Below are 26,924 nucleotides of genomic sequence, written 5' to 3'. Positions count from 1 at the left end.
TAATGAATTTCGTTTTTATTTGTATTACATGATGAAGCGGTTTTTCTGAATTTGAATTGTGGCTTCTGGACGACGGAAGTCCCCAGAAAGTACTGTTCTGTATTCAAAGCCGGTCGCGATTATGTGCAGAAGACGCGAAGACAGACTAGATGAAACTATATCAAGCTGAATTTCACTAAATACATAACAAACATTCAAATTGTACTGATCCTAGCTAAAGGGATGACACACTAATAAACTACATTGAATGGCTACAATGATTTACATGATTTTCCGGAGAGGCTTTTCATAGTTTCTGTCTAGCTAGAAAGTTAACGTGCCAGTCTCTGTAATTCAACAGCGTGACGCTTTCGTAAAACATTGCGTCGCTTGACGCTCCGTTATTGACATGCTGATTTTCCTTTTGGCTTAGCAATCAAAAAAAGACACATGACCATCTTAGGATCTCCACATTATGGCAAGCTGTCTGTCTAGTCAGAGTTGTTGCAAACGATTGGTTTTGGCGAGATTAATTTTTCGACAATAGCGGTGCTGTGAGAACCGGTACCATGGACACTCTAGGTAAACCCAGTCAGTTCTCGTCGCACTTGGGTAAATAAACGCGTATGTACTCCACTGTTTTGATCTTGATTATAAGGCCAATATAACTTCATCGATAATGTTGCGTCGCGGTTGACGGATGTATCGTGTTTGGATAACTTAATGGCTTGATGCGATCGATTAGTTATCATATCTGTCTCAGATTTTGACAAATTTGAAAGTGGCCGCAACCATTGTCGTCTGTGAACGAGTCTCACAGCACAACGTTTGGAGGCGAAAACCATGAATTTAACTTTAGAAGAAATACCCGAATTTGACGTGCCACCCCATACTCGAGTGCGATTTGAAAAAATTATCAAGCATATCATGAACTAATGAACTATAAGGAATATTCAGAAAAATGCCCTGATACCCATTATAAAGTGTAACGCAAACGAATAATATTGTATAGTAGGTTAAGAAGGAGAGTAACGGTAACGACTTAACCGTAAGTTCAACAATGATCCTCGTGCAGTACCGGATCTGAGGGATTCCGGAGCTATGACTCATTGGGAATAGTTCCGATCCGCTCTGGTTCGGGTAAAACGCATCTGAGCTTCCATAGTCAGTTTACTTTCGAAGCTCTATGCCAAAACCCATAGCAACTCAACTGCTTGTACTCAATAACTTATATTAGTATTTTAATATTATAAAGCATCTACACGCGCTTATGTAAAGTGATAAATCCCTGTCGATCAATGCGTAACCTCACCGAACAATCTTTTCGAGCTAACAGTTCAGTGATAATGCTCAGTTCTCCCTTTGTAACGATTTTTATATTGGTTGCACTGTCTTAATTGAATGACACCCAGTGAAAATGAAATCCAATATAGCTAAAAATAGAAATCACTCGTTCTTCCTTTAAAAAGTAGTACTCGACCCATTTTCTGCCCCAATTAAAATTCAGAAATGTGAACGGAACGAACATCGTAATGGACCTAATGAATCTCGGTTATAGTCATAAATTCGGCCAATTGGTGTAAAAAAAATTAAGGGTTCATCTAACGACTTCATCTAACAAGTTCCGGGTGCAGATGTACCATATAAGCCGTCGTGTAGCTGTAGCCACCGTTGCAGACGTCGTCTACAACCTCGTCCGATCCACTAACGACGTCACCATGTGTCTCGAAAGGCAATCATGCATGCATGCATATATGTATGTATATGTACAATATCCTTTAAACACGTACTGATATTGTTCATAGCATTGCGGCTTTGGCCGCTAATGAGAGTAAGCCTATGCGTCTTTCATCTTCCTTTTTTTTTTTTAGCTACAAGTAGGATCTGCCACTTTTACATAGAAACGTGTGTTCTTGTTTTCAGACTAACCTAGCTAAAGAAAACTTCCTGCAAAGGTCTACAAGAATGCTTCATTATTTGCCTTTCTCTTTTTCCTTTGCCTCCAATCAATGATCATATCCAAAAGCAAAAAGCATAACTAAGTAGTTCACTGTTCTGCTTCAAAATGAAAGTAATCTAAATGAAAAAGTTGCATTATATAACCACAGAAGACGTTTGTTGATACGACTGTAGAAGAGAGCAGTCACCAGTTGGACAAGTTACGTTGCAAGACGTCCCATAGTTACCAAGGCCGATGGTGTTAATCTTAAACATAAAAGTTGAGCACCGGATAAAATAAACGAATATGAAGCAAGTGATTTTGTTACATAAGTTTGAATTGCTTTTCTGCATGGCAGAATTGAAAGAAGCTACAGTGGCCCTGCAAAATTTGGTAAATTTCATGCACACGCATGTAAACACTAACTTAATCCAGAGAACAAACGATCTTCGTCAAAAAAAAAGTAGAAATTCAAAAACACTTTGGCGAGTGTTGTTGCCTTTCATACTTAATTCATTCACCACTTAATGGATCCCCAATAAAGCATTTCTTATTATATATGTATTTTTTTGAGATGAAAACGGTTTAACGATTCAGCCTCTACCTTTATTGGCATGGACCCACCTCCAATGGCAACTCATACTTCCTACGCACCATACGTGTCCTCTGTAGACGACAAAAAAAATCTAGATTTCTTTTGGACCGTATAAAATTATGCTTAAACAACCATTTCAGTAAATACGTATCTGGTAAAAGAAAAACAATGTTTGTAATAACGACTACAATTGATTGCGCAAGGTTTAGTTTTGAACATTTCTTATAATTTCATACGACACTCATAAACAACCTGCAAGCTAACGAAAAGGAAACTATGCTCATTCAATGCAATAATAATGGTCAGCTTACGGCTCTGATAATTGTGCGTAAAATTAGGAGAAACACCTAACTCATAAATATCTCATCATACTTCTAATAAGAATCTAATAGGAATACTTGTAGAGACAAGTATTTCAGATCTGTGAAGTGCCTATGAGTCAAACGAATTCTGTTAACACGACCCTTTGTCGTCTTCTATTGTTGCAGTTGTTCCAAGGGTATTCTATACATTACAGAATGTTGTCACGGTTATTGAGGAATTTGTTCGTGACGTAGAACAGCGTAAAATGCGCTTAGAATGACGTCAACGCGTACGTATCGCTCCACCCTCGACGAATTCAGCAGAGGAAAGTTGTCAGGCGAGTGTTGCTGGAAAGGGTCGATAGGACGAGGGTGAGAAGTTTGAGGCGCGCAGACTATGAACACAGCGCGCAGCAGATGCGGCTCTCGGTGTCGACGGGAGAACGCTTGTTTATTCGAATTTAAGGCCCACTTTGTAGACCAGCGCTACAAAAGAAAACAAATGCACATAATAGAATTTGTTTGGAAGTTGTGTTTCTCAGTGACAACTATATGCAGCTGCGACAAGGTTTTTGCTGTTAATGTGCAGTGTTTAATCAACCGATGTGAACAGGGATACCTCAAAATGGCCTATTCAATGATTTATAGTTAATCAGTGACCGTCAACAGTATCTTACAGGAGCTTATACCTAATTCCCCTACCGTTTTTGAGACGCCTTAATTCCTCATTTTCGTTCTACTGGTCAGTTTTCGCCACCCTATGTTTTGTTGTCGACGGGAAGATGTTGTGAATCTCGTACTTTTGGATTTCTCAACGTGTTTGCGTATGTACGTGCTTGAGATTCGTGCTATACTCTGCATTTTTTTATGATCACCAGGCCGGCTGCCGAGATCGTTGTAACGCAAATATGATACGGACGTTATTACGTGGTTCGGCAGTTAATCAGTGACTCGGATTACACGGTTGGGGGTAGGGCGACGGCGCATCTTCAACGCGTACCTGCTGCTTCTGCCACGAGACGCTGAAGGACAGCGGTCTCGAGGTAGAAAGCGGTAGACGGTACATTAGCGACAGCAAGAAGAAAAATGCCATTTCCCAAGTGGAGTGTTGATCCTGTGTATTTGTCTCGGCGGGCGATTCCGCCGGATAAAGGGGTCACGGATGATCTCGAATGTACGGCAAATCTTACCCTTGTTGCAGCTCTTCGGCAACTGGCTGATCTTGTGAGAATTGCCGACGTCGTCTTCGAGGAACTGGCGACGGAAAGTGGTCGATTGGTCGAACGAAGTGAGCGAATTGCCGCGAGGACGCAGACGCTTGCCGACGTCGTCGGGAAACTTGACGCCAAGAAAGTTTCAGTCCGTAAGTGTCTGCTGGCAAAAGTTTGAGTCTAAAAGAACTAACGCAGATAGAATAATCTTTCACACAGACACCCATCTACCAACTCTCATATGTGGCATAATACCATGAAGTTCGACGTTCAAAGATTCGTCTATGAAGGTGGATTTTACAGCGTGAAGGCCTTTATTTTTAAGAGCACCAGACAAACCCAATGTTACCATCGTAACTGCTGAATACTTTATAAAGTGTCACATTATAATAGCAGTAAGAGTAACAGACATTTCAAAAGCCATGTCATGGTCTGCAGTGGCTGTTTTAGATTTCCATCTTGGCGTTATATTGCGCGTCCATCATGTAGTGCAAATGATCCCGCGTTTGATCATGTCCACGCAAAACACGATTGTGTTGTTGTTGTGAATATGGCTGTAGGAAGTTGGATCAGGTAAAGGCGAAAGTGCGATAAAGTGATAATAATAATAATAAAGAACTTACAAAAACTTTTTCATAATGGTACGCATTACGTAGAAAGGTGGGCTTTCAGAACAGTGCTAAGCTTGATGCTATAGGTTTGTCTAGCTATATCGAATGGCAAACAGAAAATAGTACAAATATGAAACTACCGAAGAAAGAGCCATGTTGTTCCTACGGCCTACGAAATTGAAGGGTATTTCGAAGGACTGATGCCAGTTAAAATCAGTAGAGTGAATATCAAAAAACAAAGTATCTTGCGACTGTGTGGTAGGAGATCATGGATGAACGTGCTAAGGCGTTGGTAGTAGTTCTAAATATTCACCTAACGTATTTGCCTTGTTTTCTATGGACATTGTAACTGATTTGTTTAATACGTAGTCACGCGTAATAGCCCATCCACGTTGATGTTTGTAGCATTAACTGAAGTTGAGAAACCTGAATTGCCTATTATTTATTTGAATTATTGTTAAGTGTTTTTGTCGCGGACTATTGTTGTCCAATATAAGAGAACGCTGGCACGTATGCTACGCAGATATCTTGCTGGAGTTCTATTAAATTAATTTAGAAGCCAGTTTCAGAACGAAACCACCCGCTGAACTATTGGCGGGTAATTAATTCTTCGTGCCATCTACGTGTGCTCCTATCGTCTCGAAAACATATTTCAAAAACATTCGGTCTCATTTAGGCCAGTTGATGACCAATAGCAGCAAAAGGCTCCTTCACGAGGTTTGCCAGTGAGGTCGCCACGCTCGAGGCACACTTAGCTGTCATTAACTACGGCAATGTTCAATTGAGCAGACGCTGCCAGAAATTGCAGAACGAAAAAGAATAGTACCTAAAATGCCTGCGCTCTTGTCCTAAGCTCAACGGCTGTAGTTGGTGGCACCATATATGTATATATATATATATAGAGAGAGAGAGCTGAAATGAACCTGAAGTTTCATCATCATTCGCAATGTTTATCGTTTGCGCCCCCTTCTGTACCAGCCATTTCTTTGACTCTATTGACATCGAACTCTGCTTTCGTTCGCACAAACGCTAGCTCCTGCCATATTAGATATTATATGAGAAGCCCTTGGTAGAATCGTTTCGACACAAAAAGGTCCTCGCCTCCAAGCTCTCTTTTCTTACCTTTGTATACATATATATTTAAAACAGTTTTAGATGTTGGCAGCGGTTTTTTGACGTCGAAGGTCATAGTCAGCATATGGAATAGCGGCCCAATGCCGCTCTCAGTACACGCCACAGTTCGGTCTTGTTAGAAAGAAGTGGCGTATATACTACAATATATATAGGCATATATTTGTCTCTTGGCATTTTAATAGTGCTTATAGCTGATGGCGGCAGCATATCTGTTTCGAAGCAGTGATACTTCATTATGGTCAATCAACAGTTGCGCCGCCGTTGTTTTGCCCTATAAAGTTGTATATTGCGATGCCCTTGTGGTTGTCCCGCAACTGCTAAGCGGCTGAATGTTGTTGCTTGCGCACGCGCTGGGCTCGTTGCGGCTGCTTTCTTACGGCCGCTAGCCTCAGGGTCAGTAGAAGTTCTCTGCCGACCCGCCTTCCTTTCCCTCCTCAATCTTCAACGGCGAAAACATCGACTTCGGATTACTTTAGCCCAGCCTGCGTTTATGTGGTGGTGAGGCCTTTGTAGTCTGGCATGAACGAATTCGCCAACAAACGATGAGCAGCGAGTTTACAATGGATCAACCGACCGACGGAGCGATTGCCAGATACGAACATTGAACGAAAATAACTGACTGGCTGGCTGGCCGGCCGCTACGGCCGGAGATCGCAATGGTTTCGCCGGTAAGCATCTTGTCAATGGCGGCACCGTAGAAAATGGACCAGGTAGAGGATTGGGTCGTTCTGATAGACTGAACCGAATGGAGCGGACGACGCGAACTTTGCAACATCAAGGGGAAAGATCGAAGGTGTTGGAAGCCGGAGGAGTGTGGAGACCTGAGAGAAATATGCAGCTGCTATTCCGATGTCGGTGACCATCTGATGTGCCACTGCGTTCAGACAAGTCTTTCGGGTTATGACGTCGACGTGTTTCGGTGCCACTTCGTGATGTCGATCAAATCTCATTATTGTTGGCGTTCCCTTTGTTACCTCGTCGTCCTAATGGTGCTAGTCGTAAAAATAGAACTACTTAGCTGCACTGACCCTGGTTTAGGGAAACACACTGTTTATTTCAGTGCATCTTGCTCAAAATGCGGAGAAATTAAACCTATTATAGCCTGTTCTAATGGCAATACTACAACGAGGTAGAAACGTATTAGAATATATAGGCCAACAGTGGAGGGTGAGTCTGCGTAATTGTCTTGAATCAGACTCATTGAAGTTCAAGTCTAACTGTAATTAAGTTTATGCATTACTTATACTGAAGTGTTATGAAGATCGCCATATATTGATCTTGTATCTGATATGCACGTTACGTTTTTGTTGATACGTTTCCAGCTGCTCTATCCGTTATAAATCCAATGCGGTTTAAGGATTATTAAAGTTTCACTATCGAATAGCATCCATGTGAGGGCTTTTCAATAGCCTCTTTTGCCCACTTTGGCCACTTGGTAAGATGGTCCTGCGTCAGTTGTTTCCTTGCTGAGTCGTTTTTCTCACTAGAACTTTAGACGTCCGACTTACGCTTCGTGAAACAGGCTAAAAAATATTATGTAGTCGTTCTATAATATTTGTTATTGCAATGAGCGCCTTTGTCGAGCTAAAATTTTTCGACGTTTCTAACTATAAAGCCGCTTGTATAAGTATTTTCTGATATAAAATATTAGCGGACTTATGAAGAGAAGAGTCATGGGTGAAACGTTTTGAGTGCGTGCTGAATCTAAGTACATCCTAACGAAAAAATCAATATCTCAATAATTCTAGTACCTATTGTTGATTACAAAGTCGTATGATTGGCTTGCCAAAGCTAAAAGTGAACGGCGATGGTACAACGGCCTATAGCTGAAAAAGCTGAATTTTTACATTACGAAAGAGCTCACGATCCAATTCCAGCTGCAGCAGCCTGTTCTCTTTTATCATCTATACTTAAATAAATCTACATGGGAGATTGAGACTCGGATGAAACCTACTTACTTACTTGCTATTTTTAAGTGATTTTTTCAAGAATATCTGTGTTTTGCATCATCCGTTTGCGTGTTAGTTTTAGTAATGATATCACGAAACAGATAAACTATTTTATACACCGACTCTGTTGACAACCGCTATTTAACTACCAGGTAAATTTCGACAACTAACGTCTTAATACTTTCGTTACTACTGGCTAAGACAAGTAAAGTTCATTGTTAAATAAACTCATAGAAGTTATTTATTTACTTATAGAAGAAACAGCTGGAGGCGAAGTGACCTGCATTGTTTTGGGTCAAAGATTTCGTAGTTCAAAAAAAAGGACCATTATCTTAGTTGTATTTCACATTAGTTGTTACTTATAAAAGAGTAAACACAACATTATGTTTGTATTATGGTTCTATAGTAGGTATAAATAGGAAAAATAGGATATCTAACATTACCTCACCTTTGTAAATAGCTATCACCGAAAGTAATCACCGTGACAAAACTGATCTAAGTTATTAGACGAAGCTGATAATCGTGCGGTAATGTTTTGCGTGACAACGGTTATGATCTATAGGAATCAACTGTACCACAGATAGAACGTCCAACTCTACCGGCTGATCTGTTTTTTTTTTTTTTAACCAGGCCGTCTGTTAGATTTCCACCTTTAAAGCTCGTTGTGGCCGCAATGGGACCCTGGAAAAAAATTTCCTGATAGGACGGGGTACGCGACGAATCTGTATTTGTGCCTATGAGGTGAGGTCAGTCTGTCTGTTATCTGCCTGCCTCACTATGTTTGGACGCCCTGAACCATTACTGCTAACAAGGTAGAATCCACAGGTCTCTTATCGGTTTCATTTGTAGTAACGAGCAAATGGCTAAACCAAAAAGGCAATGAAATACGTTCGCTGGTGGCAAAATTGGACCACAGCTGAAACCATTGTTTGGCCTGCCTTGTCCGCAAGCGATAGAAATGCTCGATTTTATCATGCGTCGTAGCACGTTTAATGGACGAAATTGTGTTTAACCACTAAGATTTTCCAAATGACAGTAGCACCCGATAGAAGTTCCCTAAACGTCTCATCGTTCAACAGTGCGGTTCAAGTAATCAGCCATCTGACTATTGGTGCTGTCCAGAAAGGTAACAGAAGGGCAGTTCACAGTTTATCGTTTTCGCGCTGGCTACTTCTCATATTTGTATGTAGTCACTGTGAAAAGCGGTAGCCGAAACAAATACAGAGAAGAAGAAGAAGAAGAAGCAGCACAATAACGTTTATGTTTGTGCCTGTCTGTGCAGGCCAAGCACAAGCTCAATGAGCAGTAGCAAAGCTATTTCTGACACGCATATATATATGGCTATCGGTAAAGTTGCAGTTATTGTCTAGTGGGCGACCAGAGCGGGCGCCTGGCGGGCATCGCCCCTCGTTCGCTGGCGCATTCTCCCTCGCTCAGAATCTCGTGCACTGTTTCGTCATCCCATAGAGAAAAACCTCTGTTCCTTGTTCTCTACGGAACGTTGAACTGGTCCATTTATTCGCCGTTTGCCCACTGCGTTCATTCTAAAGCAAGTATGATCGGTCGAATCGCTGTTTAACTGAACGGCTGACGGGTCGAACACCTTTGAAGCGTCCAACAACAACAAGAACGCCGTCGCCGATGACGCCGACGGTGTTGGGCTAAACGCGTGGAGAGCGACATCAGCAGTATCAGCTGACACAGGCCTATACGGACGGGCCGAATGAGTTACGAGACTTAGGGCAAAGCGGCAGGGTCTTAGCAGCTGGTTCCCGTCGATTGATACAACCAACACGACGAAAACGTTAATCCCAAAGTAAAGCTGAGACAGCATTGGCTGTACTTGTTCTGCTGTTAGCTGATAGAAGACGTTCACGTTCTTTCCCATTAAAGGAAGATCTGTGTCTGCTTGTGAACAGAAAGCTGGAGGATAGCAGCGCAACGCGGCCCGATGCTGTATCTTTTAAGCAACATCGTTTGACGTTAACCGACTTACTTCTGGAATTCACTTTGTTTACTTTTAACGCGAATAATAAAGCTGAAACAGTTAAGGTAGCCGCTACTGCTAGATTAACACGCTTCACTCACTACCTGTCACAGTCATCGTCACCGTGTGACCATTACAACTATTCCAATGTGGCTCAGTTGTGTAATGGCTGTTCATCGTGCTTGTTATTCGTTTATCATCCAGACAAAAGCAATACAATTAACCATATGATAATCATCTCATTGTTTCAATTGTGACGCATTGCCCGCTGGATCCGTCATCAACGGCAAGATACTTGTTTGGCCGTTTCGTCATGGTTAGGCAACAGGTTTTTCTGTTGGGCACTCATACTGTAGCTACACACCAACGTCCTTCAAGCGTTGAGCTGTGGTCGAAGCAAGGCTCTCTATTGGCTTTCGGCAAATTTCTGTTCATATTCGGTTGCCATAACGTGTCAGGTCGTAGCAACGTCACCTCAAACTCGAACGGACGTATTTGCTGCGCCGACGTGACTGCTGATGATGGCCTACTGTCGGTGCCATTGCGTCAACGTCACTGGCGGAAGCGGCCGCGGCGGCGTCGGCGATCGTGCCGCAGCTGCCATTTTCGAGGTGTTCGTTGTCGCGTTCTTGTTTGCTTGCTGGAATCGCTGGATCTTAACGCTCGTTACTTTTACAACACGCCTGCACTGTCGTTTGGTCGCCTCTTTTGTGGACTGACACTTTATGTCATCAACTTGAACGAGCGGGGAGAAAAAAGAAGAGCAGAACCCTACCGATGCTGCTTATGGGGCCTATATGGCACTCTATTATTTAGCTATCTAAGTTTATCCCTATCGTTCTTTCAGAATCCAAAGGGAAAAAATCGTTTCTTGCTGGCGAAAATTACCGCCCGAAAAGTAACTTGCTCGAAAACGCTGGAGAAATTTTCGGCGTGCAACGTTCGCAGAAACTGACGAGCTAGAAATATCGGTGACCTCGAGATAAACTTCCCCAACAGGAGTAAATTACTGCACACATTCTACTAGGTAAACGTAATTTGCAAGGCGGAACACACCAAATGGATTCCGTAGGGAATCAGTTGTGGATGCTGAGTGGGACAGGGGTAGGATTCATAAAAGTGGAAAATTAATGACAACGCCGAACAAGCTCTGTCTAATGTGCTTGGCCCATTAAATGTGGACCTATTAGAAAATATATGATACTAAAATTCATCAAAACAGCTTACTACTTAGGGGTATTCTAGATAATGATTCTGTATTATAATGTAGTCATCTACAACGTACCCCAGGCTTTGGTAAACGTGGGTCCGTACGTCACAGATGTGTATGTATATGTTCTGTACCTTCGGTTCGCCACATAAGTGTATAAGTCTGCGCACGTAACTAGAGACACTACAGATCGTTGTGTATGGGAACGTATTACTCAAACGTTTTGTGAAAGCGGCTGTGCTAAATAGGTTTGTTCTAAGTATCACTAAGCGATACGGCGCAAATCGGCTGGTCATGCATACTTCAATCTACGTAGGATGTAGTTGATAATATTAGCTCCGTGTAACAAATTTTCGCTAAAAGTTTAGTAGATCTGTTATATATCTGTGATCACTTTATTCCAGGTCCAGGCTTGCTCTAGCACCATACGTTACGTGGGTTTTTTTTTTTTTTTTCGACTGAATTTTTTTTCGACTGAAAGCGCTATCGTCGCTTTAATGAAAAGCTATTAAAGTGCTTTTGATAGTGTTTGAGGGCTTATACGCATGTGCAACACATTTTTCAGGTTAGCAAAATGCATACGAAAGCTAATGTATAAGTGAGTTGGTGAAACTATAGTTGGCAGAAAAGAGGAAAAAGCAGGTCTAGGCTGATGTTGATGATTTTAACAGTGGTGGCGGTAGCAATTGAGCGTTGGCTGTCAGCGCTTGCCGGCATCCATCGAGCTCCGTACGGTGTTCCCCGACCACGGAGATTCTTTTGTTGCCGATAGAGGATACACGAACTCGTAAAGATGTCATCCAATATGGGCCTAAACTACGCCCGAGGAGACAATCCGCGCTGACGGTGTCTCCTTTGTCCGCCTGCTTCTTCCTTGTCAGGGCCAAATCAGACTGTCCATAAGTCGTTGCCTGGGTCTTCTGCTGTTCCTAGGCGGCACCGTTTGCTCTAGCCATCGGAGCTATAGGGCTGCTGGTGACGCTAGTTATAGTTATCGTGGTCATGATATTGCACCGAGCTGTTGTCAGTATAAAAATAACAGCCTCGCATGAGAAACCAATAGCCATCGTTAACGGTATGGCACTCTATGACACGGTAAGCGGTCATTCGCTGATCCACGGAACGAACCAATTCTTCGACGACCCAAGGTCGCTGCTGTTACTGATGCTGTTTCCGTCAATTGGCAGAAATATCCAGTCCGCTCAATTTCCACTAAATATAGTTGGTCGGTTTATGTAGTGGGCGTCTGCTATAAGAAAGGTATCGGGCTGAAAAGTCGAATCCAGATTTACCGTGTAAAATTGTATTCATTTCACCCTTCACTATATTTTTTCTACTGCTTAAAACGTATCGGCACTCTGTAGGCTTCGTAATTAAGGCTTGAGGCCGTAGAGGGTTTACTTATGAGGCTTACTGGATAAACGTTATTTCCAGAACTTCTACAGACTGCTGCCTGCGCTGCAACGCAGTCGATTTAGGTAGGCTCGTTAGACTAGTTTGTATTGAAATAATGTAGCGATATTCCGTGAGAATAGGGCACGTACTGTGAAGTAGGCTCCGACAGGTTCGAAGTACCATTTATATTGTTTGGCAAATGTATTTGGGAAGAAATTAAACAAAGCAGTTCTCAGATTTTCAATTCCAGCGAAATTATGCCCCCGTCATTTATAGTATGTGTATGGATAATTGTAAACATCGCTCGGCTCTCTCGGTAGCTATTCGCTAGTTAGGTCCGTTGCTTTGCTGCTATTTTAATACGCGACACTGCCGTGTGTTGAAATATATACCAAAATATCAGCCACTTATAGAATTGAGCTTTTACGCAATTTAAAATCGAGGGAACGGCTTACAGTCGCTTAGCAGAGTTCCTTAGCGAATATCTGATGCTATATGTAGTATATACGCTGGAAATATATTATACAGATTCTAGTAAACTGTGTCCTTTTTATATATGGTCATGCTACATTATCATTCGAGTATAACGTTTCTGTGACGCAGCGTGTATAAGCTCATAGAGCTAGATCGCTAAGTCCCTATATATCAAATATTTTTCCTCTTAAAGGTGTACGCATGAATCTATCATGCCGCAATCAGTGTTCCCTGTACATGTGGTATCAAGCATTATTTTTATATTGCAAAATACACAGCTTATAACGAAATATCTTTTTCTAGTACTATCAGTAGTGTCGGTCATTGCTCGCAAATGCGTTGACGACAAAACGTCAGTCGAACGGAGGGGGGCCATAGGTACCGATTGAGTTCATTCAGAACGTCCATTTTGGTAGCGTCAGGTCCAATCAGTGGTCTGTGATTTTTCTTCGGTTCTCCTATCTAGGGGCCTGACGCGCTTCGCTGATTTGTTCGTTTCGGCCGTAGTGGCCGTTGTCGTCCGGTGACGCTTTGGCTTCACGCACACGCGAACAGATACGAAGCTGAACTGACCGACGCAGAGCTAACGACAGACGGATGGCTTGCTATTATCATTAGGGCACCGGATTTGCAGCGACGATTTCGAACAATGAACGCTTTTGCCGGCCGGCCGGCCGGCCGGTCGACTGGCTGGCGAGCAGTCATCTAGGCATCACCCGCCAATGACTATTACGAATCTGGATGAAGAATTTGGCCAGGATAGTAATGATAATAAACATATATATACGAAATTATCTAGTATATTGAATACATGGACACCGAGAAAGGAAGATCTTACTGGCTTCATATCGCTATCATTCAAGCTAACTGGCAAAGCTGTATATGATAAACGTACGTATAGCATGAGTGCTGGACTCTACGTCATAACGCCTCAGCGGACTTTTAGAATGACCAACATAACTCATACGTATAAATCTGCTATGGAGATTTCAATGGGTGTTTGAACGTTTTCTAGAAATCCTATTCTACAATAGGTTACCGATTCCTTTTTTTTTTTCTTTAATTCTAATACGATCTGTATTACAGAGTAAAATCGCTAGTAACTTGCTAAATTGTTGCCCCTTTATATTTATTAATCTATAATACTATGTACTGATAAGGAACGGCATTGCACTATTCAGTAATGCATAGATGACGTACTGCATTACTGTTGAGACCATAGCCAGGGCTTTGGCGGAAAGAAACCGTGGTCGTTGCCGCGTGCGTATGACACGTGCTATACGACTTGTACGGATAACAAGAGTAAATTTGAAATTATTTATTACCGATTCATTAGGCCTAGTTAGCAAGAAAAAAATATGGGAGCCACATTTCCCTGGTCGTCAAAGATACGTGTATTTGTCGTAAGCCTTTTAAGTTAATATTGTCTACCAAATATGATTGCGGAACTTTTTGCCTCTTGTGATGAATGCTAAACGAAGTACCAGCTAATATGTACACGCTTGTGAGTGAATACTCTTTTTGATCTCTTTATTCCTATGGGCCGGCTAGGATTTCGTGACGGTTTTAAGACGCTATCTCTTTAGATCGAAAAGCCTGAACGTCGAGAAAACAATTTTGAAGTTACGATGTCCACACTTTAACTTTAAGCTTTAAAGAAAGCGACAACGGCGTCACCTTTTACATTTCTACTCACTGAAATGCTAAGATGGGAAACTTCCGTTTTGATAACAGGATGGTCATCTTGACACGAGACAGCAAACGTACTTACCATTAGTTGATCGCAGTATTTCATGATGGATGAAAAAATCTTCGTGTAGTTTATCGGTGCTATCTTGGTCAGAATGGGTCCCCAAGGATGCCTGCAGCTTCTGTTGAGGACATCTGCACGTGCGAGCCGTGGCTTACATGCAAGCTATCTAGAATAATTTTCATTATTTTATTTCGTACTCCTTGATATGTCAGTAAGGCTTAGGTCTTTTACGAGTTGCCAACTTATTTGTATAAAGAAACCATTAGCTTGTTCGTGTAGTCGTTTATGGAAGGCTTGCGTTCTAATAAACGAGTTTTGTTTTCGTCAAAGATGGCCCACTGCACTAATATTCCGTTCACTTTGCAGGAAACAGATTAGGTGCTTTATCGGAGCAAAGATAATTAGATCACTAAGGTAATGGTAATTCTCATAAATGTCACTGTAGTAGAGCTACTGCGTGTAGAAGATCGTGATGAGGCAAACCGCAAGATTTATTCTGGCGTACTCAGTTGACGACAGTCCCATCGGGTCGTTTAGCTGACGGAAGAGTCGATTTCAATCAGTGTACTTTGTATTCGACGTTCTTTTCCATCTGACCGAACCGTGGTTCATCTTGTTCGCGACACGTTTATTTGCTCTGGGTCATTGTACTCTCCTTACATATACACGAAGCTTTGAGTATACATACTGATCGAATAGCGGATAAGTCAGGGGTCAATAAAGCAACAAACTGAAAAAAATTCATGTCGTCCTTCTCCTCCGCGTCAAGCCTAATTTTTTTACCCTAATAAACAGGCCGACACAGATAGATAAGCGGGCAAATACACCTACTGATTTTACGTCATTTTGAACACCGGCGAACGCTCCACACCGCCTGGTCTCGAGTCAAAGATAAAGATGATTCAGAATCAAGGACGGGCTAGATGCATGTCCATTAGGCGAGTTAAGGCCAGAAAAAGTACGTGGTCCGTTATCGCAAGCGTGGAACTGCATAGATTACACATGATTATCATGTCAGTTTGTCGCTTGCTGATTAGCGCCTAATTATATTCCTTTATAACAATAAAGACTTCTGTTAAGTGTAGAAACTGAATTCTTATTACTACAATTGCTATTATTACCTTAATTACCTAGCATTAACCATACAGATGTGAGGCGAATTAGCGGGTCTATCTAAAAGCACAGCTTTTTTGCTTTTGTTTTTAATGAGCGCTGCAGTCAAAATGATCGCAAAGAGTGCTTATATATATGGCTGCGATAAGTAGATAACATTTGTGCTTCCGTTCCGCGAAAATGTAACCGGACTGTTAGAGCAACAGATATGAGAGCACTGCGGAATGTCTGAGAGCACTAGAAGCTTTTGAACACTTTTTTTAATCATGACAGAAAATACTATTTTCCGTGGAAGGTCCTTGGCGTACTCCCGTCCGTAACGTACGCGACTAGTTCGGTTACCCTCTCAAAAAGGACTGTCGCAGAGAATACATAATAATTTCAAAGCTAATTATATACTGACGTGCCATTTCAAGCAAACTCAAATTTTATGCATAGTGTTTCGATTCCTTATATATATATATTGGCTCGACGCTCAGAGCAGTCGAGCATCGAAAGCTCTTTGGCACAGTTTTTACTTTGAATGATAGACCAGCGGAACGCTTCAGGCAGTTAGGCTGCGTCTGGTTTCAGTCTGCCTTGAAACATCATCCCAAAAAGGGCCATAGCATTTCTGGTAGGGGAATCTTTGTGTGACGACGAGAAATATAAAAACCGATTTTTTGTCTTCGAACCTGACATCGGGGGGATTTAAAGAAGAATGTGGGCTATATGGTTCTATTGTTTCTTCTCAACGGTCGGTCGTCCAAACGAATGAGACTTCTTCCATGCAATAGTCCATAGCTGTGATTACTGAGAGAAGCTCTATTCGAGCCCATTATATATCGCTATATACCTTATGAGTTTTTGAGTAAGACTATTTAGTTCAAAGCATGGATACTAATTAAGTTCTATTCCTATTGCATCATCTTCTATTCACTCATAATAATATACAAATGCATACGACAGAGCTAATATGAACTATTACAGAATGTATATTTATGTATATGTTATCGGTATCAATATGCTATAACTCATATTTTCTGTTTCAACAAATAGAGTAACACACAGTTGTTATTTTTTTCTTCTATCATAATTCTCGCTATCGAGATCAATAGATTTCCTTAATGCCATTTCCCATCGTGACTTTTCATTTACCCACAACAGCAAACGGCCGACGCTCCTCCAGCTGGAGGTAGGATTTCGGGTAGAGATCTATATATGCGCGCGAATATCTTCTGGCGCTAGCTAACGATCCTTTCTACCGTTCAAGCAGTTAGACAAACGCTGCGAAAAAAGAAGAAGCAGCCAAAGATTATGAAGAAAGGAGGACCGAAGACACTATATATATATGAGACACAAGCGACTGTTTCGTTTGTCGTTTACCTGGGGTTCAGAGCCCCGGCTTGGAGCTGGGCCTAGTTTTGCTCATTTTGTTGTTGAACGTGTGGTATATCCAGAACCGCTTTGGAGGTGTCTCGCTTGCTCTTTGGTTTGCAATCGGACAGTATTAGTATTTGCCGACGTGAGTAGCACCAAAAAGACGAGAAGATGCACTCTTGGCCATAAGCAGGCAAAATCCACCAACACAAATCGACAGTGACGGCTCCTGTCGGGAGTATCCGCAGTTGCTGCTCGGCATAAGTAGCACTAGCAGTAGATGCAGTTGTAGCGATTGCATGGCATATACTGATGTAGCTCGTGGTGACTGGTGCTTATTGGCGATCCCTGGCAGCGGACCATTAGTGATGGTTCAACCCGGCCGTGACTGTTCAAGTACTAACAAAACTCCTAAATGGCGATGCCAATTCGGCCGCTCTATTACGGTGGGCCATCGAAGCATCTACGAGCTAAATGTGTTCCTTACATATATCACGTTTTGATGGAGTACGGCGTTGAGCGGTCCGGCACAAAGGCCGCAGTCCAGAATAAATTCAACAGTCAGAATGATGATGCTGACGGCACTTGGCCGCTCGTCGCGACGATGATGATAAAGTGTCACGAATTATTATAAATATATCTACAATAATTTATATATATACATACATAATAACTTATATATGTATAAGCTATGGGGTCAGCTATAGAAAAAACACAAAGAACATGAACAAAAAATGGTTGGCCAACTTCCAATATCGATGCGAATCGAAGGCAGGAAGAGTAGGCCTCCATACACTTATCCTCACAAGACAATACGTATGTTACAATGTACAACCGTAGGCCATAACGATAAGGTTTTCGATGAAAGCACAAGAGCTTTAGGCCATGCGAAAGTCTAAGAAGATTTTGGACCGGATGACCGAGGGACAGTGTGGGGTAGGCCGAGTCAGCTGTCCCGATCATAGCACATATCGTATGCTTTGAGCTGACAAACGATACTAGACGCCTTTGCCACACTGAAATAAATCACTGTCGCATTACGAGAGGAGCAACGTGAAAGGTCTTCACGGGCCTAGGATCAGCTTCGAGTTTAACCTTACAAATGAAGCCCACTTGTTGGTTCTCAGCGTTATAAGAAGAGAGTGGCCGCACCAGGAGCTATTGTGCTATCGATTTTTGCTATGTCGCGCGGCGTGTATCACACGTACGAGATTTTTCTTTACTTGACTGAGCTTCCCCGAGATTACGTGTATGCATATATATCATCAGACTATTAAGAGAGAAACGCTAAGGCACGATAGTTTTGAGATCTTACCCAATAAGAACATGAGTGACCTGGCTTAAATGACTTCGTCCATAAGGATCGTTCTTTAGAGTTGCGACACTGCTGCCGTCATGTTGTGACTCGTGGCAACAAGTAGGAGGAATCCTTGTAGAAATAGGAGCGACTTTATTACAAAGGTTGTTGGCCGACCCATATATAGCCTACTGCGGCTTTTTCGAAACCGAAAAAGGAAAGGCTCCGAGTCTGTCGCTGCCGACTCTTTCTGCCTGACCCTCGTTGACCCGTTTATTTCTCTCTGCGTGCTCATCGCTGTACGTTCCTTTCTGTTCTGTTACACTCTCACTCGGTTAGTTGACCCTCATGACTATTGTAATCCCGACAGAGCCCTTAAGAGCACATTTGCTTTCTTTTATTCCCTCTCCGCTCCATGCCTCGTTTTCGAGGCCTCCTTCGCGCCTGTAACTTCTCACGAACATAAAAACTTGTTTCATTCTTGCCATTGGCTTCGTTGGTGCTGCCGTTGTTGGACAGCGGGCTAAACGAGAGGGCGATCTAGTCAACGCCAAAAATTCAGGGCGTCCGCCGACGTGGACCGCGGTTAGCTAACGGCAAGGAGTTTACGCGGACAGCTGAAAGCAAGGAACTTCGATGAGGCAGACCGTTCTTTCCTTACAGCAGCAAGAGCGAAAACGACGACAATGATCGTCAAGTCAACGATGATAATGATGCGATGGCGCTGCAAGCGGCGAGATAGTGAGAGAGTAAGGAAACAGACACTCAGCAGTTGAGAGGCTTATCGTAATTTACTTTAACTTAGTTTATGGGGCGTGCAAGAGCAGTGGCATCGGTTGTGGGAACCATGTAAGGGGTGATGTTAAGTCTTATCATTCGCCACTCTGTTGCCCGGGCCGTTAGACCTCCTGCTGTTTTAGCTGAGGTTGCTACTGTTCGTCCTGCCCTAGCTCACTCAAAGTAGAACCAAGGGGAACAGCACGGAAGTCGGCAGGAACAGCGCGTGTCGGAGAGTACGTTCGCGTAAGGGACTAAAGCGTTGTATTTTTCCGCGTAACACGAGGCTTGAACAGTGAATATTCAATTTTAATAAAGTGCCAGGATTTCGCCCCGCTTTAAAGATTAATAGCTGGTTTGTACTGAAATATATAACTAATTAGTTCGCATAGATACGAATGTGACAATGCCGAGCTTAGTATTCCAAAAGTGCACAACCAGCATTTTTAATAAGTATAAACAATAAAACTAATAGATTACACGAGGATTTGTTAGTGCTGGTTTTAGAAAATACCTTTGTTTGACAAAATCTCAATTGTTTTTGTAGCTAATTACGGCCTGTTAATCAATGTGATTGTCTCGAAAGTTTCACATAAGTTTATGTTGTATTTTGCGGCTTCATGTACCACTCAAGGGATGCCGTGCGCAAATAGCCGAATCAATATCACTGTGTAAACGGTGATGATTCACAGTGTGCACCATAACTCTTGCTAACTGCAGAAAAAGTTAAAAATTAATTAAATACACTGCGTTTAATCTCGGTTCCACCCTCTTCAATATGGTTTGTGGTTTTTTTGAGAAATTATTTTTCACAATTTGCTACCATTTTGGGACCTGGCCATCGTCGTTCCAGCAAACCATTACAATCTCACATTTTTGGCCAAAGAAATATATATGCATATAACAATTCTATAATATGCTATAATTAATCATGTTGCAGTCGAAGCGTCGTACATGTAGGTGCCTAATAGTGCAAAGTTTTATTAGTCATTTTTATGATGAATGTTGGATTCAATCTTGACGGCGCACGCAGAAAGTGACTCATCATCGTTTAATGGGCTTTTTACGTAATCGTTGCATCGTATCGCGAGTATGTTGTTTATGAATGGCCGCAATGACAATTACGACTTGTAGATCCAAAAAAACAAAACCGATTAATATAACCGCGCTTTCTAGCGTTTATTCGAAATTGTTCTCAGCATTTTTCGAAGGTCTTTGTTTACTCGCTAGAGCAGGCGCTACGATGAATGATCACAAAATATACTATAATTTAATCGTTGTTAACCACCGAATAAATACGCTGTATTTGGCCTTGTCTCGAAATTGTACGATGGGACCGCGTCGTTTGTTATTGATGTGAACTATAACAAGTTACCGGTGATCGAGCCGTTGTTATGCTAGTGCGAATGCCGTATTGGAAATCAATCAGCCCTAAAAGAAGGCAAAGGGAACAGGCCGTAACGATGGACAGCGGTATTAGTTTAAGCTATTAATTCGAACACTGCCTTTATTCTCTCTCAATTCGCTAACTATTAAACTCTCGGTTAATAGTATACTATTTTTACGATAGAAGCAGTTTCGTGTAACAGGTTATTATTATGTACATATCATTTCTGCATGGGGACGACTCCAATATTGCTGCGAATAGTATAACTCACTATGAACCAGCAGCGCCGAAAACGGTCGGTGTCGTCCTGACAGACTATTTTAATCATTTGTACTTACTTCGCCGTAAAGAAATGTAAAAATAACATCATGTTTGTCGATAGAAATCGGAACCGTTAAATATACCTTTAGTGAAACTAATTCAACCTGTTGGATATCCAGTTCAAAGTCGTTGTTCTTTTTAGTGAGCGTGTAGTTCTTGTTCGTATCTCTTCCCGAGTGGATGAGTGCTACGTTTACCATGTGTAGTTTAGGAGCGGGATGTTTCAGTCTGTCTTGACGATCGGTCAGTAGCGTACCATTATCATGCGTTTCCTAATTTCTTACAAAGCGAATTTATCTAGATGTGTAAGAACCCATATAAGTACGGCGGTATAACCTAGCTCAAACTTAGCAGATGCGGAAATAGCACAAAGTATATGCAATTGGGGAAGCTATATTTCGGAGACTGAGAAAATGGCTTATGGGCTTGGAGAGCCCTTTGTCGCCAGAAAAAAAAACTCGTTCGTAATCGAACTTTCTGGACCAAATTTTCGGTTGGGCTATTTTATCCTTTCGTCTGTACCATTCTGGACCACCGTTCGACAGCTCCATTGCAGGTCTGCAAATTTCGATAGGTGGCTCCTGAAAGGATAGACAGACTCAGACGCAAACAGGCAAACCGGTATACTGATTTAAGTGTCTCCTTAACAGCCGCTGCTACAGACTAATGCCGATTCATGGAATAGCGGAGCGGCGGCAGTGATACCAGCTAAATGAATGATCTGACGGATCAGTGCGACCAGGCAATCGCCTGTAGAAGACTTTAGATCTCGTACAGACGGTGTCACACAGTTAATCTGTATCAAGCTCAGGGTATCGGGGCTGTTGTGTATACTGGTTACCTATAGGTGGCCTTAAGTGTATTATCTAAAGCAGTTTAACGACAGAAGATTACAACGAAGATAGGAACATTATAAATAGATATATTTCGAAGTCTGCCCTTATATGCGGAAGCTGATAACATAGACTTTAATATTTCGTTGTCTAATGCACAATGTTCAGGTGTTGGTCTTCCGCCTGAGATGGATCAAAATAAAACACTACGCGTATCACTGATCAAGCCAGGAGATTTTCACCCGGTTTTCTTTAGACTTGTGAGCTATATGACCACTTTATACAGCATGGCACCTATAAAATGGTGAGGTATAAATCCTTACGTGAAAGCTGTTTAAAATTATATTTTCTGAACTGCAACGCTTTTCCGTTTGTCTTATCCTATTTTTACTGCTATACTACGATTTCTCGTTCCTTCAGCTGCTTTTAATTCTTTGCTTTTTCCGTACAGTCCGCGAGAACGAGCGAGTCTATCTGTGGATGTTGGTCGTGTGGTATTGGCTAACACGCTGAGAAAAGGTGTTGCTACGTGCGTTAGATACGTTGCAGGCCAAATGTAGAAAGACCCGGCTAAGAGGATACTCTTTTTCCTAAGGGCAAGTACCATTGCTGGAGTCCTGAGTACGATTAACTGGTCTAGCCTAAGTTACTAGGTGCCGGTTAGTAGCCGGTGTATGGATTCCTAAAAAGGGTAAATACATACATTTTGCCGGAATAATTTATTGCCGCCTACTTTTTCTTTTGTCTTCACTAGCTCTACACACGGTGTCCGCCGGATGGAAAACGGACGTTTGCTATATCGCCCCAGTTGAACAGGAAGTAACACATGGTAAGAACTCTGCTGACGGTAACGAAATCTCTCTAGCATTATGATGCTTCTGCTGCCGCAGGAGTTCGGCGTTGAGATGTAGGAAGAGAGGGGTAAGGGGTGAAGTGCACACAAGCGTGTGGGCTCGCTAGCAGGAAATCGCGTTACGAGTTTAAATGTTGAAGGGCAGAAGTGGAGGAAAACAGGGGGACAAGACTGTGGCTGGCCCCAAGGCGGATTACAAGGAGAGAACTCTGTTTTTTGCATCATTCGTGCATTGTCAAGCAGATTCGACATATCTATGTAGTGTTTGTTATGTCAGTCCTTGCTTTGCATTACAAAGAACCTAATCGACTACATACGATAGAGAGCAGTAAATACGTAGTAATCGGTAGATGATTTCGCGAAGTTCAAAACCCCAAATATGTTTCATTCTGGGCTTATTATTATTTTTTCACTGCATCGATATTCGCTGCGAGAATGCAATGCGTTTCATTTTGCGTTGTTTAATTGGTATCAAAGAGAATCACTATGTGATATATAAAAACGGTACGTGGTGTGAAAGACTCAACTCCACAGAAAATTCTGTCCGCAAGACATAGCGCGGTGTCGTCGTAAATATTTTTATTCGTGGTAATAGAGAATAGGCAAGAAAATGTAATCCGGACCATGTAACTGGCTTCATGCAGTGCTGGCGAACTTCATATCCATCTGTGCCTTGAAATTGTGCGAGTTTTTCAAACGCATTTTGGTTTCGAGCTGAGCTAGATCCATATAGAACTAACACTACACGACGGCCGTTTTGAGTTAGGATCTATAGGAACGACTTGTATCATTAGCTCTATTTTTAGATCGATCCTAGAAACCCATTAGGCCGATTCAGTATAATACACACACAGATCCCAGAGAGCTTACACCTTTTGTAAGCGCATGTTGATTAATGTATATGTTATACAAATAGCTAATTGCATAGAACAAGTTTCTGTCTGACGACAATCATTTTCAGAATTTTATATAATTTTTCTTTGCATTGCTAACAATTGCTATCGAAGGCGCGCTTTGCGTTGGTGTTCACCAGTACTCTCTGAGGGTTCGAAGCTATTCTTGAATGCCATTTCCAGTTACCGTAAATTGTTTTTGAAATAGTGAATAGTAATGTGGTTGTTAGGCGTAATGGCGGATAAATAAGACTAGATAGATTAACTGATATTAAGGAAATGTTCCATATATTTAGCACGCCGTTAATACGCATAAATGAATAACTGATTATTCAGCACGCGAAATGCTCCTACGTAATCCGCACATTTTTGCTACATTTTACGAAAATGCTCCGAACGTTATCGTTTTGTCGTAGTTGAAGTCGTCGTCTGAGCGCCGCTAGTTCAACCTTCGACATCTGTTTCATTTATATTAACATAGGCAGAGTGTAGCAGCATCGTGCTTGCAAGGATATTGCGACACAGGATATGAGCTGAGAAGCCATCGACGGGAGTCGCGATCTTTCGAGAATGATTTACAGATATCTCTTTTTCATCTGGTTTTTTTTTTATGTATGGATATGAAGGCATTTTGGACACACGAATTCATACGACGCAAGTTTCGCGGCCGCTTTAGAATCCGTCGTCGTCACTAAAAGGGAAGGGAGGTATCTCTGCAGCAGGGGACAGAAGCAGTAGCAGCTCGGTAGCTGTACATGCTAGACGTTTATCGAAAAGCATCTGAACCCGAGCACTCGTATCCGGATGCAAACATAGGATAGAAGGTGTTCGAAAAACACCAACGATGAAAACGACAACTAAATGCTACTATATTAAATAGTACTTTTATCTGGGTTTACTACCCGTTAATGCTGAAAAACCTTAGTTTAAATCTAGCGAATCAGTTAGCTATATACGTCGAAACCAGGTCGCTTCCCAAGTGTGCCTAAGCTGGGTGTGCGTACAATCACAGACAACGCTGTAGTGGGTTGTTGTTGTTAGCAGAAAAAGAGTTAAGCAAATCTTCGGGCTATCTAGTTCGACACGATGTACATTAGCCTGGGCTACAACTTAATATCTTCGACCCAAACGGAAAGAATTAATCGAGACATCGTCACTATTAATATATCATACGGTACCTTAGGTCCCCAAGCGATGGGCGTAAAACAAGAAAACTGGCCGAAAAGTCAGCGTATCTGCACAGTGAATGACGCAGATGCTGCAGAAGGGGCATTCAATTTAAGCATCGCAGCTGCTGCAGCTAGAGATCGTAATAGAGTCTGCTTACTTTATTGTAAACAAAAAAGGCTGACCTTCGTAGAAGCCAGGGCATTTAGTAAACTGGCTAAACAAAGTCGAGCTTTCCGGACGTATCACTGTCTGCCCATATGGCACTGCTGATTATCTTTGTTATTTTTACCATGTACAGTTGTTTTACTTAAGCTATCAAGAGATACTAGAACTCGTCACGAAAAAAGGCGTACATATGTTGCTATAGCACCCGTGTTGCAGTGTTCCCTCTAAAGTATGGGAATACATGATTCGACAATGGAAGAATATGATGCGTAACGTAGCAGCATTTGTCTTCCGTTCCGAAGCGTTTGTAACTAGCGACCTTTGTTCAGACCATTGCGAAATAGTACGCTTCTATACTTATATCAAGTTTGATTCGATCGCCAAATACTGTATTACAATAGTTTGATTCGAAGTAATTCAGGTGAAAATTGAAAAACTGGCAACTTTCTATTGGAAAACAATCGAACAATACGCATCATTGCATGACAGGTTGGGTAGCCATGCAGTTCTTTCTCTGTTCAGCCTCAATGGAAAACCTACCAAGGGGGAGTTCCAGCATTTTGACGATGGGTTAATTTTGCGCTACAAAAACGATAATGAGTAAGAAAATACTTAAGTCAAGTACCGCTAACTTTTCCACTGGTTTCGACAGAGATTTCAGCAGCCTTGTAAATGACTAGTGGACAATTTTGTTGTAAGTTGGGCGAAAAACGAGATCACTGATCTTGCTACTCTAATCTTGTATAGTGCATAAAATCCGTATCGGTGCTACCCGGGCAAATTTCATGGAACTTCGCTCTCGTATTCGATTGTACATGCAAGAATTTAAATTTCTTAGTGTTTGAATAAGGACATTTAATAGTAGATCTGCCAATTCGGTGATTTCGACATAGCAAACTTTCTACTTGGCACGGTACTTTAAAACACTCACCAAGCTGCTCTGTAAATTAGGCGGATGTATTTGGTATACATGAAAAGCGAGTTTGAAGATGAGGGATAAGGGAACGGAAGGTCTCCGTTACTAATTGCCTTAAGAATCTGTTATATATATAAACATGATTAGGAGAAGGTCTATGCAACTTTCTTGCGGTATAGCGATGAGCAGGCAGGCAGACATAGCTTGTTCGTTCGTTCGTCCTTCTGAAGAAGAGTCTAAAAAGTGGGCCGATAGAATTCGGCCTATTATTTGTTTGCTGATTTAGGAGTTCTAATTATTTTTGAATCAATTTGTGCTTAAACTCGATAACCAGATTTTGTCTCTTAGCTTCAAAGACTACACTAAAAAAAAACTCGCACACGCTAAGAAACTTTTAATAAATACAGGTAACGTATTTGTTTCTATCTATTACATTTAATAGCGGTAACTATACGCACATCGAATGTTTACCTAATCTAAGATGTACGGAACAACAACTAGCTTCTTTCTGGCTTATGAGTTAGGCTTCCGACCCAATAAGGCCGCTTTCTCGATAATGCATAGCTAGCTCTTAACTGTTGCACCATTCATATCGCTAGTATATCGCATGTAAGCGTTGAGATGAATCAAGTTACTGAGATTGTCCATATTTTCTACCTAGTACAAGTAGTAACTGGCGTAGCGATACACTGGGGCGGCGAGGGAACCGGAATCAGCTTTGGGTGACACAACCGTACGCAAGGTTTATATGCAACAGTGTTCTAGCCGCTCTCACCGAAGGTAAAAAATAAACAAACGACAGCAAAGGCGAAGGGTAACCGGCCCACAAGACTGAAAAAAGAACATTGCCAAGCAGCAGAAGGTGCGTCGTTGATGCTGATATAAACATCTGGCCAGTATTGAGCAACTGGATGTATTGTGGTTCATTGCGACTATGAGTGATGGATTCTGCGGCTGGTAAAAAAGGCAGATGCGTAAGCTATTATTGTACAAGTTGTTATGATAATCCTAGCAGACATTCATCGCGCCTTAGCTTACTTGAATGCCGTATTCAACTGCCATAATATACTGGCGCTCTCTACGTACGAAGCAACTTTTACTTTTTAAAACAACCATTTTGCACGAACTTAGAAAACGTAGCGTCGCAAAAGGGATCCTTTTTAAGCATACGACGGTCAATCGTGAACGAAGGTGCCGTTTATGCTAAATATGGTAGGCAATATTCGTACGTAATATAAATCCGCTACAGAACTTCAAGTTCGCTTATGATAGTCTCGCTTATGATAGTCTGAATGACGTTA

The 26,924-nt window shown here is 41.9% G+C and overlaps 2 protein-coding genes across 4 annotated transcripts in view; both read left to right on the top strand.

Annotated features, from left to right (window-relative positions):
- The first annotated feature begins 3,293 nt into the window (after nt 1–3,293).
- The window catches only part of gukh (NHS actin remodeling regulator GUK-holder), a 162,656-nt gene continuing 139,025 nt past the window's right edge, over nt 3,294–26,924 (top strand). For 2 of the 3 annotated variants that reach the window (XM_022834427.2, XM_022834426.2), the window contains exon 1: nt 3,294–4,178. In XM_022834427.2, coding sequence (XP_022690162.1) covers nt 3,902–4,178 — 277 coding nt within the window. In that variant the 5' untranslated portion in view covers nt 3,294–3,901. The remainder of the gene's footprint in view (nt 4,179–26,924) is intronic. The other variant, XM_086968582.1, reaches the window with a different exon arrangement.
- LOC111261150 (uncharacterized) lies at nt 20,288–22,385 on the top strand. The gene is made up of 3 exons (XM_022834436.2): nt 20,288–20,558; nt 21,795–21,930; nt 22,078–22,385. Exons 1-3 carry the CDS (start codon nt 20,480–20,482, stop codon nt 22,184–22,186), a joined length of 324 nt encoding a protein of 107 aa, XP_022690171.1. The 5' UTR covers nt 20,288–20,479; the 3' UTR covers nt 22,187–22,385.

The sequence above is a fragment of the Varroa jacobsoni genome, unplaced genomic scaffold (genome assembly GCF_002532875.2).
Source record: "Varroa jacobsoni isolate VJ856 unplaced genomic scaffold, vjacob_1.0 scaffold_524, whole genome shotgun sequence".
NCBI classification, from domain to species: Eukaryota; Metazoa; Arthropoda; class Arachnida; order Mesostigmata; family Varroidae; genus Varroa; species Varroa jacobsoni.
Note: the sequence above shows the minus strand (reverse complement) of the source record. Positions and strands in the feature narration are given on the sequence as shown.

Bases quoted from the DNA above. Each gene is read 5' to 3' on its own strand.
- LOC111261150 (XM_022834436.2), top strand. From the start codon at position 20,480: ATGCTAGTGCGAATGCCGTATTGGAAATCAATCAGCCCTAAAAGAAGG. The intron at 20,559-21,794 runs GTATTAGTTTAA...CACAATGTTCAG, and splicing joins GGCCGTAACGATGGACAGCG to GTGTTGGTCTTCCGCCTGAG. The intron at 21,931-22,077 runs GTGAGGTATAAA...TTTTCCGTACAG, and splicing joins AGCATGGCACCTATAAAATG to TCCGCGAGAACGAGCGAGTC.